Source organism: Hypanus sabinus, chromosome X1 (assembly GCF_030144855.1).
Source record: "Hypanus sabinus isolate sHypSab1 chromosome X1, sHypSab1.hap1, whole genome shotgun sequence".
In the NCBI taxonomy this organism is placed as follows: Eukaryota; Metazoa; Chordata; class Chondrichthyes; order Myliobatiformes; family Dasyatidae; genus Hypanus; species Hypanus sabinus.
This window is the reverse complement of record NC_082738.1, coordinates 12,618,553-12,636,084: the sequence shown is the minus strand read 5'-3', so window position 1 is coordinate 12,636,084 and position 17,532 is coordinate 12,618,553. Positions and strand designations below refer to the sequence as shown.

Here is a 17,532-nt window from a genome sequence, read left to right as displayed (position 1 = left end):
AAACCATTCATTGCCTTTCAAATTAAAGATTTAGCAGAAAACAAAATAACAATACCAAATGCAACCAACGAAACATAACGGACAACTCAGTTCAATTCAGAAAATATTCTTTCAACCACTGTAATTTAATGATCACTAACAATAAAGCTGGCAGTATTATCAATTAAAATATTCATTATGATGTAATCAAGAATTTCTAAACAGATTAACTCAGAGGATTACAGGTGACCCCCATTTTTCTAAAGTTCACTTTACAGTATCTCACTGTTACAAAAGACCTACATTAGTTACATGCTTTCGCAAACAGGCGTTCTTCACTGTTACAAAAAAAAGCAGCGCGCGGCCCAAGCAGCCAAGCTCCTCCCCCGGAACTGCATTCTAGCCACCATAGCTTAAACATGTGCTTTATGTTGATTTATTTTGTGCATCTGTTAGCAAGATGAGTTCTAAGGTATCAGAAAAGCCTACGAGAGCTCACAAGCAGTAAGCTAGACATAATTGAGCATTTCAATCGTGGTGAACAAAGGACATTGTCCGCACATTGAACCATTCGCTCTATTTATACACAGAGAGAAAGAATCTTGAAAGCTGCCATTGGTTCTGCTCATAGCAAAGTGGTCTCTCTTAGTTGGCATCCAATAATGGATAAAACTGGAAGTCTGTTGCTTGAGTGGATTGATGGGTAGACAAAGCGTGGTGGTCCATTAAGTTATCTTTTACTTTAGGAGAAATCAGTCAGTAGTTTTAAATAAGCTGAAACAGAAAGCACTGGACAATGGTGATGAAAGTGTTGCAAAAGTAGAATTTAAAGGTAGTCATGGGTGGTTTGATCGGTTTCTGAGGCGAGGGCAGCTTCATAGCTTAAAGTTTACTGGAGAGAGTGCTTCAGCTGATACTGAAGCTGCAGAATAGTTTCCAGCAGAACTGAAGAAAATAATTACAGAAGGTGGTTATTTGTATAAGTATTTAACTGTGACGAAACTGCAATTTATTGGAAAAAATTGCCGAGCATCCCAACCTCCGACGACAGCCTTACACACCAACAGCGTGCTCGCTGCCTTCCCGTTTCCAGTAAGTGAAACTACACTGTACATACATTATTTCTACTTTATATAGGCTGTGTATTTTTGTGTTATTTGATATGATTTTGCAGCTTCATAGCTTAAAAGGTCACTGGAGAGACTGCTTCCACTACATAGTGAGATTATACATAGTGTGATTTTTGCTATGCCACAGTACTGCAATGATTGCAGAAAAGTATTTCTACTTTATATAGGCTGTGTATTTATTATATCATTCCTGCTTTTACTATACATTACTGTTATTTTAGGTTTTGTGTTACTTGGCATGATATTGCAGGTTATTTTTTGGGTCTGGGAACACTCACAAATTTTTCCCATATAAATAAATGGTAATTGCTTATTCACTTTACGACATTCCGGCTTATGAACCATTCATAGGAACGCTCTACCTTCAGATAGTGGGGGGAAACCTGTACTCAACTGGTATTCCAGAGACTTAAAATGTCTGGAGACCATGAAATCGCAACATGCTCATATTTTTACTTACATTCTCCAAGAGTTCTCAAAAACATGGAGAAAAGTTAACATAGTCTGCACTTTCAAAGCAGAAATGTGACCAACTGGAGTAAAGCCAGGACCTTGTTTGGTGATGTATTTTGATTCTATAGGTATCAAACTATCACACTCCTGCCCCACCTGATTTTTCATTGGACTGCTCCTAATGTAGCTATTTTCTAAATCTATTCAGGCACCACTACCCAAACATTTCTCCATGACATTAACACTAGGCTGCTGCCTCTTACACCTATATGGAGTTCATAATTTCATCAGTGTCACAAACAATTTCTACGCCGTCCCCAAGTTCACTCGGTCTATCTCTAACACTTCCCCTTCCTTTTTCCATCTCCACCAACCCCACAGCAATCCAGACTTTGCCTTCTCCCACCTGCTCTTGAAAGGATGCATTTCCTTTTCCTCAATTTCTCCATCTTTGCTACATTTGTTTGGTGAGGCTTTCCTGTCCATAACATCCAAGATATCCTCTTCTCAGTAAATAATGCCTCCCTCACATTTCATTTATTTTGAACACTTCTGTACACACCACAAGGCAACACTGGAATAGTTTCTTTGGTTCTTACACATCACCACACCAGCCCAAGCACCCAGCACACCATTCACAACTTCCACCAGCAACAATGTGATTCCACCACCATCTACGTTGTTCCCTTCTTAAACCTTTCTGCAAAGATCACTCATTCACATCTCCCCTCCCCAAGCACATACCCCTGTCATCAGGAAGGATACTAACTGTCTCTACACTTCCTCTCTCACCACCACCCAGGGCCCAACAGGCCCATCCAGGTGCATCTGTTTGGAAATAGTTTATTTTTTCCCAGTGGTTCTAATATGATCTCTACATCGGTGTGACCAGGCATAAACTAAGTGACTGCATTGCTGAACACCTGCACTTCCTCTACCATGACCACCTCAATCTCTCAGTTGCTAGCCATTTTAATTCTCTTCCCCTCTACCTCTCAAACTTGATTCTTCTCAGCCTCCACCACTGCACAGATGAGGGTAAGCAAACAAGAACAATACCTCTCACATTCCACCTGGGTATTCTACAAATGACATGAACATTGAATTCGCCAACTTCTGTTGAACTCCTCCCTCATCTGTTTCCTCTCTGATTTATCCATTTCCTCCTACACCCACTCCAGTCCCCCACCTGCATTCCTTTAACCTCCTCCACCCACTCCATCTGCCCATCACCCGCAAACTTCCCACTGGTTCTTCGCAAAACAACTATCTGAAATTCTGAGTCTCCTCTGAAAGACAGCAGGCAGAAAGCACATCATAATCATGTTAGCTTAACATTCAATTGCTCATTCACTCTCAGGTGGTACCATTCATGCCATCACATCATGGCTGTTCCTACATACCTTCAGCATAGAGTCTTTCTGCAAGGAAGACCGCATCCCGATAAGCATAGTGGTTAAGTGCATGCCAAATAGCAGCCTGCAGAAAGAAAAAAAAGAGAAATCTTTAACAAATGTATCAAATTTTCAAAAAGATAAACATTACTGAGATTTAACTATGTTCAAGATTTACAGCTCAATAAAATGCCAAAATGAAACAAAGAACTGACTGTGCTAGTAGGAAAGCAATTCAAGACTCAGTCATGTAACAGAACCAATCCCTTTAGCCCACCACACCACTGCTACAGACAAGTACAGTTGCAAGAAAAAGTTTGTGAACCTTCTGCAATTACTCAAAATGTAGTTTGATCTTCATCCAAGTCACAATAATAGATGAACACAATCTGCCTAAATTAATAACACACAACCAAATGTACTTTTCATGTCTTTATTGAACACACGGTTTAATTATTCACAGTCCAGGCTGGACAAAGTATGTGAACCCTTTTAAAAAAAATTCTGTTGGAGATTTATTCTTGTGTTTCGGATCATTATTGCATCATCTAACTTCCATTAAGCTTCAGATGACGGACCACTACCCTGACATTCTCCTGTAAAATGTCTTGATACAATTTTGAATTCATTGTTTCCTTGACAATTGCAAGTTGTCCAGGCCCTAGTGCAGCAAAGCAGCCCCAAACCACGAAGCTCCTTCCATCGTGCTTCACAGTTGGGATGAGGTTTTGGTGTTGGTATGCAGTGCCCTTCTTCCTCCAAACATAGCAATGTGCATTTCTACCAAAAAGTTCAACTTTTGTCTCATCTGTCCACAGAACATTGTCCCAGAGCATTGTAGAACATCCAGGTGGTCTTTTGCAAACTTGAGATGTATAGCAATGTTTTTGGAGAGCAGTGGTTTCCTCTAAGGTGTCCCTCCATGAACACCATTCTTGTTCAGTGCTTTTCTTATAGAGGACACGTGAGCAGAGACTTTAGCAAGTTCTAGAGATTTCTGCAGGTCTTTTGCCATGACCCTTGGGTTCTTTTTCCACCTCCTTCAGCATTGCACATTGTGCTCTTGGTGTGATCTTTGCAGGATGCCCACTCTTAGGGAGAGTAGCTACAGTACTGAATTTCATCAATTTCCAGACAATTTGACTTACTGTGGACTGATGGAACACTCAGGTCTTTAGAAATGCTTTTGTAGTCTTTTCCAGCTTCATACACCTCTACAATTCTTCTAAGGTCCTGCTGAAATTTGTTCTGATCGAGGCATAAAAATAGATCATTCTTGAAGAGCAGGCTCTGCCAGTAACCTGTTGGTAAAAGTGTGCGCCTTTTTTAGGGCAGGGCTCCTCTACAACCCACAGCTCCAATCTCACCTCATTGATTGCAGCACCCGATTCCAAATAATTTTTGGAAAAGGCATTATCCCAGAGGTCTATATACACTTTTTTTTGAACCTGGACTGATTACTTAAATAGTGTACTCCGTATTGATGAGAAATAGTACAATTGTTCGCGTGTTATTAGTTTAGGCAGATTATGTTCATCTATTACAGTGATTTAGATGACGATCAGACCACATTTTATGAGTGATTAATGCAGAAAATCAGGTAATTGCAAAGGGTTCACCAAGTTTTTCTTGCAACTGCACGTTTACTCAAAACTGCTCTGTAGTCTTAAATGCAAGTACCTGGCTCCAGTACCTCAACAGGCAGCATACTGCACATTCTAACTGTGGTGAACTACGTGTGCCTGTCTGGACATGCCCCCTGCTGACTGCTCCTGTGGCTCCACCCACAGGCCCCTCCCTGTATAAAGGTGATCTGAGGCCTGGTGCTCGGCCTCAGTCTCCAGGACGTAGTATGATGGTCACTCACTCCTGGTTCCTTCTTCCAGTCAATAAAAGCCGATATCTCGCCTTACGTCTCAGAGTGAGTTATTGATGATGCATCAATTTTATTGACTGGAAGTTTTAAAACATGGAAACCGTTTTGCGTCCGGACTGGTTGGATTTGGACCCTCAAGACCCTGAAGCAGCTCTTGCTTTTGAACTCTGGCTTGCATGCTTCCAATCATACTTGGAGGAGGTTCGTGCGATTGACCCTGCCGTTATGCACAGAATTCTCCTCTCGAGGGTCACCCCAAAAGTTTACTCCATTATCCGGGACCTGCCGACCTACGATGGGGCACTGGACGCCCTCAAAAGACAGTACCTGCGGCCAGTGAACACCGTCTACGCAAGACATCGTTTAGCTACCCGGTGACAGCGGCCTGGCGAATCGAGCGCTGAGTTTCTCCGAGCACTACAGACACTCGTCCGAACTTGTGACTGCAAGACACTCACGGCAGAACAGCATGCAGAGCTGCTAGTGCGAGACGCCTTTGTGACGTGTACAGTGTACATGCGCCAGTGGCTGCTGGAAAAAGCCGATCTGACCTTACACTCGGCGATCGAGACGGCCAACGCTCTAGAAGCTGCTCTGCACAACGCTGACGCAGTCCAGCCACGTGATTCCCCGCCGATTCTGTGGACACCTCAAACCCCGCCACCGACGGCTCCCGGGAGCGAATTTGCCAACGCCGCTGCCAGTCGCGATTCCACGAGCTCCCCGAACCTGACCACAGCTGCGGCCCGTCAGAAGCCCGTGCTTTGTTCTTTCTGCGGACTCAAAAGGCACCCCCGACAACGCTGCCCAGCGCAAGAAGCGACCTGCTCCAGCTGCGGAAAGCGGGGCCATTTTGCCGAGGTCTGTAAGTCTAAACTGCGAGCGGAGTGCAGCGCTGCGGGTGAGACGTGGGGGCCGCCATCTTGCATGCCCGGATGTGGGCGGCCATCTTTGTCGGCGTCAGCATGCTCCGCCCCCGACCCTCCGATGCTTACCGGGTACCCCAACAGCTCAACTCTGGCCACTGTAACCCTCGACCAAAGCACCCCACACCAGCTTGCAAGGTCCATGATGGACATCCTGGTGGAGGGGCACAGGACTAGATGCCTGTTTGACACGGGCAGCACTGAGAGTTTTATTCACCCGGACACAGTGCAACGCTGCGGACTCGCAACACGGCCGGTCAGTCGGAGGATCAATTTGGCTTCTGGGTCGCATTCCGCAGACATCTGGGCGGGTTGTGTAGCAACATTGGTGGTTCAAGGCACAGAATATCGGAACTTTGCGCTACTGGTCATGCCTAAACTGTGCGCACCTGTGCTATTGGGGCTGGACTTCCAGAGCCATCTCGAATGTGTGACTATGGTATATGACGGGCCCCTCCCACCACTCACTGTCCGGAATCCTCAGTTTTGTGGGACTTCATCACTACTGACCACACACACACACGGGCCCACACGTCCCATCCAGCACCATGCCGACAGCTGCGCTACCGACACCACTTGCAGTCTCTCTACCCTCAAAGTCCCTCCCCCACCGCTGTTCGCCAACCTGACCCCTGACTGTAAACCTGTGGCAACTAAAAGCAGGAGGTACAGCTCGGGGGACAGGGCCTTCATTCAGTCAGAGGTGCAGCGGCTGCTCAGGGAGGGGATCATTGAGCCAAACTCAAGCCCTTGGGAGGGCCCAGGTGGTTGTTGTTCGGACTGGGCAGAAAAATAGGATGGTGGTGGACTATAGTCAAACCATCAATAGGTTCACGCAGCTTGACGCGTACCCCTTACCCCGCATCGCGGATATGGTCAACCAGATAGCTCAGTACAAGGTGTACTCGACAACAGATCTGAAATCCGATTATCACCTGCTCCCCATCCGCCCAGAAGATCGCCCCTACACCGCCTTCGAGGCAGGCGGCAGGCTCTATCACTTCCTGCACGTCCCTTTCGGTGTCACGAATGGTGTCTCTGTCTTCCAGAGGGAAATGGACCGGATAGTGGACCAGTACCAGCTGCAGGCCACATTTCCCTATCTGGATAACATCACCATCTGTGGTCACGATTGGCCAGATCACAACACCAACCTCCAACGATTTCTCCAAGTGGCCGCAGCTCTGAACCTTACTTATAACAGGGACAAGTGTGTGTTCGGAACCACCCGCCTTGCTATCCTTGGGTATGTCATGGAAAACGGGGTCATTGGCCCTGATCCCGACCGTATGCGCCCCCTGTTAGAACTCCCTCTTCCCACCACTCTCAAAGCCCTCAGACGGTGCCTGGGTTTTTTTTCCTATTACGCCCAATGGGTCCCCCATTACGCAGACAAGGTCCGCCCCCTGGTCAAGTCTACCACGTTTCCCCTCTCTGCTGAGGCCTGCGCGGCCTTCAGCTGCAATAAAGAGGACATTGCCAAAGCTACGATGCATGCGGTGGACGAGACCGTTCCCTTCCAAGTGGAGTGTGACACCTCCGATTTCACTCTGGCTGCTACCCTCAATCAGGAAGACAGGCCAGTAGCATTCTTTTCTCGCACCCTCCAAGGCTCTGAAATTCAGCACTCCGCGGTGGAGAAAGAAGACCAGGCCATAGTGGAGGCTGTTAGGCACTGGAGGCACTATCTTGCTGGCAAAAGGTTCACCTTGCTGACCGACCAGTGCTCGGTTGCGTTCATGTTCAGCAACCAACAGCGGGGCAAAATCAAAAATGATAAGATTTTGCAGTGGAGAATAGAATGCTCCACCTACAACTATGATATCCTGTACCGGCCTGGCAGACTCAATGAGCCCCCTGATGCCCTATCCCGGGGAACATGTGCTAGCACACAGCTTGACCAGCTGTACGCCCTTCATGCACAACTTTGCCATCCAGGGGTCACCCGATTTTACCATTTTGTGAAAGCTCGGAACCTGCTGTACTCCCTGGAGGACATCAGGACGATGACCAGGGAGTGCCAAATTTGCGCTGAGTGCAAACCGCACTTCTACCATCCTGACATGGCGCAACTTGTCAAGGCCACCCGCCCTTTTGAGCGACTGAGTGTTGACTTTAAGGGCCCCTTTCCCTCCACTGACCGCAATGTTTATTTTCTCAATGTTATCGACGAGTACTTACGGTTCCCCTTTGCCATTCCCTGTCCCGACACCACTGCCACGTCCGTCATAAAAGCCCTGCGCCAGCTCTTCACTCTGTTCGGGTATCCCTGCTATATCCACAGTGATAGAGGGTCCTCCTTTACGAGTGACGAGCTGCGCTAGTACCTGCTAGCTAGGGGCATTGCTACTGGTCGGACCACGAGTTATAATCCACGGGGTAATGGACAGGTGGAGCGGGAGAATGCCACGGTGTGGAAGGCCACACTTTTAGCCCTTAAGTCAAAAGGGTTGCTGGTCTCTCGATGGCAGGAGGTCCTCCCTGAGGCACTCCACTCTATCCACTCTCTGTTATGTACGTCCACCAATGCCACCCCTCACAAACGCCTATTCTCTTTTCCCAGGAAGTCTGTCACTGGGACCACCCTACCAGTTTGGCTGACGTCCCCGGGGCCAGTGCTGCTCCGGAAACATGTGAGGAGTAATAAATACTCCCCGCTGGTCGAGAGGGTTCACCTTCTACATGTGAACCCCCAGTATGCCTACGTGGTCTTACCTGATGGGCGGGAGGACACGGTCTCCATCTGCGACCTGGCACCCGCAGGTGCAGCAGACCACTACCCTGAAGTCTCTCCGGTAACTATGAACCCTGCACCTGAGGTGACACTGTGCTCACCAGGCCCTACACAGACTCCTCACGACACTTATATACCGGGCGTTTCGTACACACATATACCAGGCGCCTTGCACATGTGTGAGGGATCACTGGCGCCTAGTGGGCTGGAACAAGCACAACCTCCGTCTCCTGTGCAATCACCAATGTCACCGGCTTCTGTGCAATCACAGCCGGTGCTACGTAGATCACAGCGACAGATTCGACCGCCTGATAGACTTGACTTGTAAGAAACTTCGCCACATGGGGACTCTTTTAAACAAAGGGTGGGTGAATGTGGTGAACTACGTGAGCCTGTCTGGACACGCCCCCTGCTGATTGCTCCTGTGGTTCCTCCCACAGGCCCCTGTATAAAGGCGATCTGAGGCCTGGTGCTCGGCCTCAGTCTCCAGGACGTAGTATGATGGTCACTCACTCCTGGTTCCTTCTTCCAGTCAATAAAAGCCGATATCTCACCTTCCGTCTCAGAGTGAGTTATTGATGGTGCATCACTAACCACTGCACAAATAATTTTCCACACCCCTTGCATCCTCTCTGAACCTCCTCTTCACCGATGACTTCTTCAAAAGGTACAATTTAATGTCAGATAAATGTATACAATATGCATCCTGAAGTTCTTTTTCTTCACAACCATCCACGAAAACAGGAGTCCCCAAAGAATGAACGTCAGTTAAATGTTAAAACCCCAAAGTTCCCTCCAACTCCCCCCCCCACCATGTGTAAGTGGCAGCGAGCAACAATCTCCCTTCCCCCCCACTGGCAAAAAGAAAGCATCAGCACCGCCACTGAGCACTCAAGCGTGAGCAAAGCAATAGCAAAGACACAGATTTGCAATTAGCCCAGAGACTTTATGTTTCACCTGGTATTCAACATGCAGGTTTTCTCTTTCCTTAAGAAGGGACAAAGAGATGTCTCCATTTTCTTGTTTTAGACTCTGCTACCAAAGGATTAAAAAATTCCTGATGAAGGGTCTCAGCCCGAAACATTGACTGCTCATTTCCATGGATGCTGCCCGACCTACTGAGTTCCTCCAGCATGTTGTATGTGTTGCTAAAAAAAAATTCTACAGCTTACTCTAACCATCCTGTACATCTCTGCAAGATCACACCTGTTTCAAGGAGAATCCTAGCCTATCCAATATTTCCTAAAACTGAAATGTATCAATCCATACAATATTGCAATGAATCCCCTCTACACCTTTCCCAGCAGAATTATGGACTTCCTACGGTGTGGTGACCAGAACTGCACACACCATTTCAGATGCAGCCAAACCAATCTTTCATAAAGTTTATGCCACCATGATGAAGGCAAGGATCTCATACCCTTTTCCCTTCAGTTTCTGTAGCTCTTCTGCTACTTTCAGGGAGCTGTGGATTTGTAGGTTGGTTTTCTTCTTCTGCCCAGTCTTCCAAAGAATGTAATGTTTTCTGTGCATGACTTATCCTCACTTGACGCTCAAAAATGCAACATGTCACATCTGTCAGAATTAAATTCCACCTGCCATTCCTCTGCTCAATTTCCAGGTTGATGAATGTTACACTGGAGTGCAAGAATACCATCCTCCCAATCCAAAACACCACAAACTTTCATGTGATTTTCTACATTGATATCCATGCTATTATGGATGTCATCTAATGAAATTCATTAGATGACAACTGCTAAACTACCAACTTATTTTATTACTTCTAAGCTCAAATAAATTTGTGAAACAGGGTATCCCATCGACAAAGGCATGCTTACTACCCCTAATCAAGCTCTGTCTTTCTAAGCTTAAATAAATCTGTCATGAGAATTATTTTCACAATAATTTTCCAAACACAGTTAAAGTTTCACTGGCCTATAATTACTTAGCTTACCCCTGCTGTTTGTTTTGAATAAAGAAACCACATTTGTTCATTTGGCTCCTTACATAATGCACAACAAAAAATCCATCAGGGTCCCAGTAATCTCCACTGGCTCCCACAGCAGCCTGGGATTTCACTTTGGGCAACGTATACTTAATCATGCCCTGCAGATTTAACAACCTTTATTTGCTTCAAGGCATCTAACATCTCTTCCTGTTTAATTCTAACATGGCCAGTCATTATAAATCAAACAGAGTAACATGCAAGCTGCATTCTTCTAAATCTATGATTTAAGGAAGGAAATCAATATTTAATGTTCCTGGGCATGAATAAAGTCACAGGGGACAATATGCAAGCAATCCACCTCAGAATGCAGTGCAAGATTGATTATAGAGAAATACAGAAATTAAAAGGGAATTTTAATAAGTACATGAACCATAATTATTAAGTTCAGCACAAAAAAAAAGGAGAGACTGGAGGGGGTAGTAAGGAAAAGTATTCAATGTGAATTATTTTGATAACTTTAAAAGATTTGTGTTTCTACTTAATACTGGAAGTGGCTAGAATATGTTGAAGGACTGCACAGAATAAAGAGCGAAGTTATCAAAAGAATTATACAGTATATAACTATATTAGATACATGCACACATAATTAAATTGTATAAATTTTATTTAATCAGTGAAGAAATGAAACAGTAAACTATTCAAAGGGCTATTTCCTTTCAGTGGACAATGAGAGGAGCCCTGTTAGTAAGGTCAGCTTGGTGGATTAGTGCATTCCTGACAAAAATCACCCTTAACATTGCAATAACACTAAACTCAGCACTGAGGCTAAGGCAGAGCTCAGCCTTACTGAATCGTGGGGCAAATACACTTCATATTTCACACCTCAGTTTTAAACCCAGCATTGATTTGAGTACCACCTCTGATCTTTTCAGGAAGTTGCATTTAAGATTATTTAATGATTAAAGGAGCTTCCAAATTTATTTTGAAATAATCTCAGAAGCATGTATAAACATGCTCCATCTTCTTTCTCCACCACTAAAAACACAATTGCGATATCAATTTTCCAGTTCTAATTAATGATTCTGTTTCTCTCCCCAGGGAGAGCATTCAACCTGCTGAGTGCTTTTAAATTTTTCATTTTTGCTGGTACCACAAGTTGTGAAATGACCATTAGGGCGAACAGGGCAAGGTCGCCAGATCAGTCCCCTGAGAACTGGTTGTCCATAGAGACCACTCAGTAGGATGATGACAATGTCTAGAGCTCCAACAGTCTCATGGGGTCCACAAAGGTTGGCAAAGACAACAAAACAGGTGGAGAAAGCAAATGAGACAAAGGACAATCTAGCCCACTGCAGAGGATAATCTAGTAGCATTGTGTTTTTGCTCGAAATGCTCAAGACAGACTTTTTGGAGGCACAAAGGGAAAACATATTTAGATAGGATAGCTGAAAAGGAAAAAATATGAACCTTGTGCTTCAAAAGAGGCATTTTCCTGATCAGAGGTAATATTACAGCTGCATAGGACCCTGGTCAGACCCCACTTGGAGCACTGTACTCAGTTCTGGTCACCTCACTACAGGAAGGATGTGGAAGCCATAGAAAGGGCGCAGAGGAGATTTACAAGGATGTTGCCTGGATTGGGGAGCATGCCTTATGAGAATAGGCTGAGCGAACTCAGCCTTTTCTCCTTGGAGCGGCGGAGGATGAGAGGTGACCTGATAGAGGTGTATGAGGTGATGAGAGGCATTGATCATGTGGACAGTCAAAGGCTTTTTCCCCAGGGCTGAAATGGCTAACATGAGAGGACACAGTTTGAAGGTGCTTGGAAGTAGTTACAGAGGAGATGTCAGGGGTAAGGTTTTTTTTATATAAATGCAGAGAGTGGTGCGTGGAATGGGCTGCCGGCGACAGTGGTGGAGGTGGATATAATAGGGTCTTTTAAAAGACTCCTGGATAGGTACATGGAGCTTAGAAAAATAGAGGGCTATGGGTAACCTTAGGTAATTTCTAAAGTACAAGTTCAGCACAGCATTGTGGGCTGAAGGGCCTGTATTGTGCTGTAAGTTTTCTATGTTTCTAATCACAAATCAATTGTCAGCTATCAAGAATTAAGTGCAACTCATAGCAAGTAGATTTAATATCAAATTCAGTTAAATAAAAGAGATCAACAAAAAGTGAAATGAAATGAAAATTTGAAAGATAAGCAATTAAAACTTTAAGATAGAGTTTCCAATTAACTACTTTTCCTGTAGGTCCTGATAAAAATTTACTGGACGATCTTTTAAATTTAAAACCTTTTGTTAATGGTTCTATTGCTGGCATCTATAACTTGTTGATTGATTCTAGACAAGACTTTTTAGATAAAATAAAAAAAGCTTGGAAGGATGACCTAAATTGTCAGATTTCTGATGATAGATGGAATAAAATTCTTAAACGGGTTAATAAATCATCTTTCTGTGCTCATCATTCTCTTCTACAATTTAAAGAGGTTCATAGAGCTTACATTTCTAAACAGAAGCTGTCCAGTTTTTACCCAAATGTTTCTCCATTTTGTAAATAAATGCAACTCTGCTGATGCCTCTTTAATTCATATGTTTTGGTTTTGCCCTAAAATTGAAAAGTTTTGGCGGGAAGTATTTCATACCTTCTCACAACTTTTTAGGGTCCAATTTGACCCAAATCCCCTCACTGCCTTGTTTGGTATTATTGCAAATGAAGATATAACTTTAAATACTCCTAACCTACAGGTTTTAGTTTTTACCTCTCTTTTAGCAAGCAGAGCAATCTTGCTTAAATGGAAGGAGTCTACCTATCCCTCCTACACATCTTCAATGGCTACATGATATTATGTCTTATTTAAATTTAGTAAAGATCCGCTGCTCAGTCTTGAATTCGAAACAACCTTTTTATGATATCTGGGGACCTTTCCTAAATTACTTTTCCAATTTATAAAGTTTAACAGTGCACAAACTTTTATGTATATTTATCTTTTCTTAAGCAAATTTTTTTTCTGATTATCCATTATCATCCATCAGCTTTTTTCTTTGGTAGTTGGTAGGGGGTTGACTTTTTTTTATAAAAAAAGTTATTTTATGATGAATGACTTATCTTTAAATTTTTGATTACAGAATGGTATACCTTTATGTGTCATGCTATAACATTTTGATCAATTTTATTACAATATATGAATGTACACATGCTGAGATGTATCTATGTGTTGCACTCTGTAAATCTTGTTTTTTTTCTCTTCTGAATAAAAATATTGTAAAAAGAAAAAGAAAAGATGGAGTTATCCTGTTGAATTGGAATTAACTTTTCATTTAAAGGGGACCATCTTGAAGTCATTATGTGGAAAGTTTAGTCCTTATCCGTGACTTCAATTCAACAAACATATGCCATTCAAATTATCTTCAGTGTGAGACAAGAGTAATAATGGTTTACATCTTGCTGGCCCAGTTCTCTGCACTCTGAATCATAGCCATAACTGCATCCCCTTCCCTCCCACACAAGTACTTATTTGACCAGGATTCAGATTCACTGCCCCAAAACAACCCAGTCTGAGCACTGCAAGATAAGAAATGGCAAGCAACAAAAAGATGCCATTCCAAAAAAATATTTAGAACTGAAGTCCTGCCACTGCAATTTGCTTACTGCTGAAACAGGTGAATGGTGAACACCATCCCCCCCACCCCCCCCAGCCTGGCCCCACATTCACCTGGACAATAAAGACACGCATGTCACATGATTATTTATTGACTACAGCTCTACCTGCAATATTAGAATGCCAACCAAATTTATTAAACTCTGGACACTGGGAGTCAATGCTTGCTCTGCAACGAGATTCTTGACTTTCTGACCAACAGACCACAATAAGGATAGGTAGCAACATAGCTGCCACAATTACTCTGTTGCTTTACAAAAATGCACCCGCACCCTGTACACTCATGACTGCATGGCCAGATTCTGCTCCAAATCAGTCTACACGTTTACAGGTGACACCACTGTAGTGGACTGAATCTCAAATAATGAGTCACAGTACAGGAAGGAGATAAAGAGCTTGGTAGCATGGTGTCATGACAACAACCTTTCCCTCAAGTCAGGGAAAGAGCAGGTCATTGACTGCAGGAAGGGGTGCACAGCACCTGCTCCCATCTATATAAAATGATGCCGAGATTGATAACATAGAAAGGTTCAATTTTCTGGGAGTCAACATCACCAATAGATTGTCCTGGTCCAACCAAATAGAGGTAATGGCCAGGAAAGCTCACTGTCACTTCTACATACTCAGGAGGCTAAAGAAATTCAGTATGTTGCGGTCAAGCCTTATCATCATTATTGGTGCACCACAGAAAGCATTCTACCTAAATGCATCATGGTTTAGAATGGCAACAGCTCTATATGGGAGCACAAGAAATTGTAGAGTTGTGGACACAACTCAGCACATGTCAGAAACCAGTCTTCCCTCCATGGAATCTGCCTACTTCTCAGTGCACAAGTAAAGCAACCAGCATATGATCAAAGACTCCACCCCCTTTCTTATCCCTCTTCTTCCATTAGGCAGAAGGTACAAAAGCCTGAAATCATAGACCACCATGCTCAAAAACAGCTTCTATAACTGCTATGAAACTATTAAATTGTTCCATAGTATGAAAACTTAGATGCTTGACCTCACAATCTACCTCATTATGATCTTGCACCTTACTGTTTACCTGCACTACTGTCTCTGCAGCTATTACACTTGATTATACATTTTTTTTTAAAACCTTGCTCAACTTCAATGCACTGATTTGTATGAACAGTATGCAATACAAGTTTTCCACTGTATCTTGGAATACATGCCAATAATAAATCAATTGCAATTCCAGCTTTGCCAGCAGCAAAAACTGCAAGTATTTTAATATATTTTCTCTGACACACACAAGGAAATCTGAAGTAACAAATTTTCACTGAAAACATTCCACTAAAAAGAATATTTCTTTTCTCCACCTCCCAATTCACAACCCGATGAACCAAATGAAATCAAACTGGTGTAGCATCCTAACAGGAGGGCAAAATCCAGCAAGAGAATAAAGTGACAGATTCAGAAGGTTTATCTGTCCACGTCCATAATGTCCAAGTTTAACAGTATATTCAAAGTTGAAGAATTTTACAATTTGGAGGAGGTTTAGACCCCCATATTTGCAGTGAAGCTCAACAACTTTGACTTTTTGACTCCAATTCCAAAAAAAACCAATGCAACAGAATGCTTCAGCAGAACAAAATAAAACCCATAAGGCTACTTTTCCTTTAACCAAGAACATCAAAAAAGAACTTCTATCTCAGCACCATTTTCCTGCATTAAATTCTATACCTTGATTCCTTATGCACCCAGAAACCTAGGAATCACTGCTCTAAATTAACAATGAATTAATATCCACACCCCTTTGGGCCAGAAAGTTTTAAGGTTCATCACGTTTGGCTCACAGACCATATGCCAGGCATCCCCCCTTTATGCAGTTATTACATAAAAACTATCAAGTATTTCAATTCATGATGCATAGTGAAAAAAAAAATAGGATCTACAAATTCAAAGCAGTGACAAATTAGTAGTCCAACTGTTCACTAGTTTATTGCTTTTTCACCCTTCAGTGAGTTGGATGGGCTTGGTGCAGTGATATCAGCTTCTCATCATCAGGCTCAATGTACCTCAAGAGTCTCAGAACCCCAGGTTCAATAATCTCAGTGTGTTTCACTGCTTTGAAAGATGTTGGGCGACTGCAATGAAACTGTGCTTCACCAAATACAATGTTGGAAAGGCAATAAAAGACACCTTGAAGTTTTTCCCCCACAGTGCAGGATAGCATTCAGATATTTCATTCTGCAAACAAAAGTCTTGATATGATTTTTTGAACCTTAGCTTCAGCTCAATTGTTTTGGAGCAAGATCGGTTCTTCTTCCATCTACTCTGTTAATTCCTCATTGCAAGTGTTCAGGAATGGATTTATTACAAATTCCAGATTGGCTATCGAGAGAAAATTCTGAAATCTCTCTCCCATGTCTTTATGTGGCTCAGTCAGGTGGGCATAGTCTACCTGAAGGTCATCATCAGTTGTGTTCTTTTCCAACTCAGAGTGACTTGGAAATTGAAAAAGGTCACGACAGACAACAGTGAACTTAAATAGGGTTAATTTAAACAGAAAAGTGGAGATGACTGATTTGGTTTTAAGAAGATTCACATCAATTCCTTGCAGTTGAAGACTGATTTCATTAAACTTTGTGAACAATTCTGACAAATAAGCAATGTTATGCCGCATATTCTTGAGTTGATTAATGAATGAAGCATTCAAGTCTTCAAAGAACTTAATCATCGTTTCAAAAAGCACATAAAAGCATCTCAGGGTTTTGAGAGCCATCTGACTTCTGTGTGCGACAGCAAACATTCAAACTGTTCATCATTCTCAATTCAGAGCACTCAAAATAGTCGAGAATTGAGAGCATGGAACTTGAAGTTACTTACTGATATGATAACAGTATTTAATTGTTTGTGCAGCCAATCATTTAGGGTTTTTTTTGCAACAAGATGTTATCTGTGAATTACACAGAACACAGTAAATATGATAGGTATAACTTTTTTCAAGAAAGTAATCACCACATGGTGGAGTCCCGTCATTGATGGTGTCACATTTGTTGCACAAGCAAGAATGTTGGTGAGCAGACTATCCTTCTGGTTGAAAAAAATTTAATAAATTTATTATCAAAGTACATACGTGTCAGCATATAAAACCCCGAGATTCATTTTCTTGCAACCATTCGCAGTAAATACAAAAACCACACCCAACAAACACAACCAATGTGCAATAGACAAACTGTTAAAATAAAGAGAAAAATAATAATAACCAATAAATATTAATAACATGAGATGAAGAGTCCATGAAAGTGAGCCCATAGGTTGTGGGAAGAGTTCAGTGTTGGGCCAAATGAAGTAATCTCCTCTGGTTCACAAGCCTGATGACCCAACAACCTGAAATATTGACTCCCCCTTCGTGCCTGTTTCTAGTTCCTTTGCAAATAACAATTCTTGAAACATGCTTTCATCTCTTATGAAGCAAACGT

General features: G+C 43.0%; 1 protein-coding gene across 5 annotated transcripts in view; it reads right to left on the bottom strand.

Annotated features, from left to right (window-relative positions):
• The window catches only part of cdc27 (cell division cycle 27), a 135,926-nt gene that overhangs the window by 108,530 nt on the left and 9,864 nt on the right, over positions 1–17,532 (bottom strand). For all 5 annotated transcript variants that reach the window (XR_009508936.1, XR_009508935.1, XM_059955806.1 and 2 more), the window contains exon 2: positions 2,966–3,041. Coding sequence is in view for 3 of the 5 variants with exons in the window: in XM_059955806.1 (XP_059811789.1) it covers positions 2,966–3,041 (76 nt within the window). In the remaining 2 variants the exon portion in view is untranslated. The remainder of the gene's footprint in view (positions 1–2,965; positions 3,042–17,532) is intronic.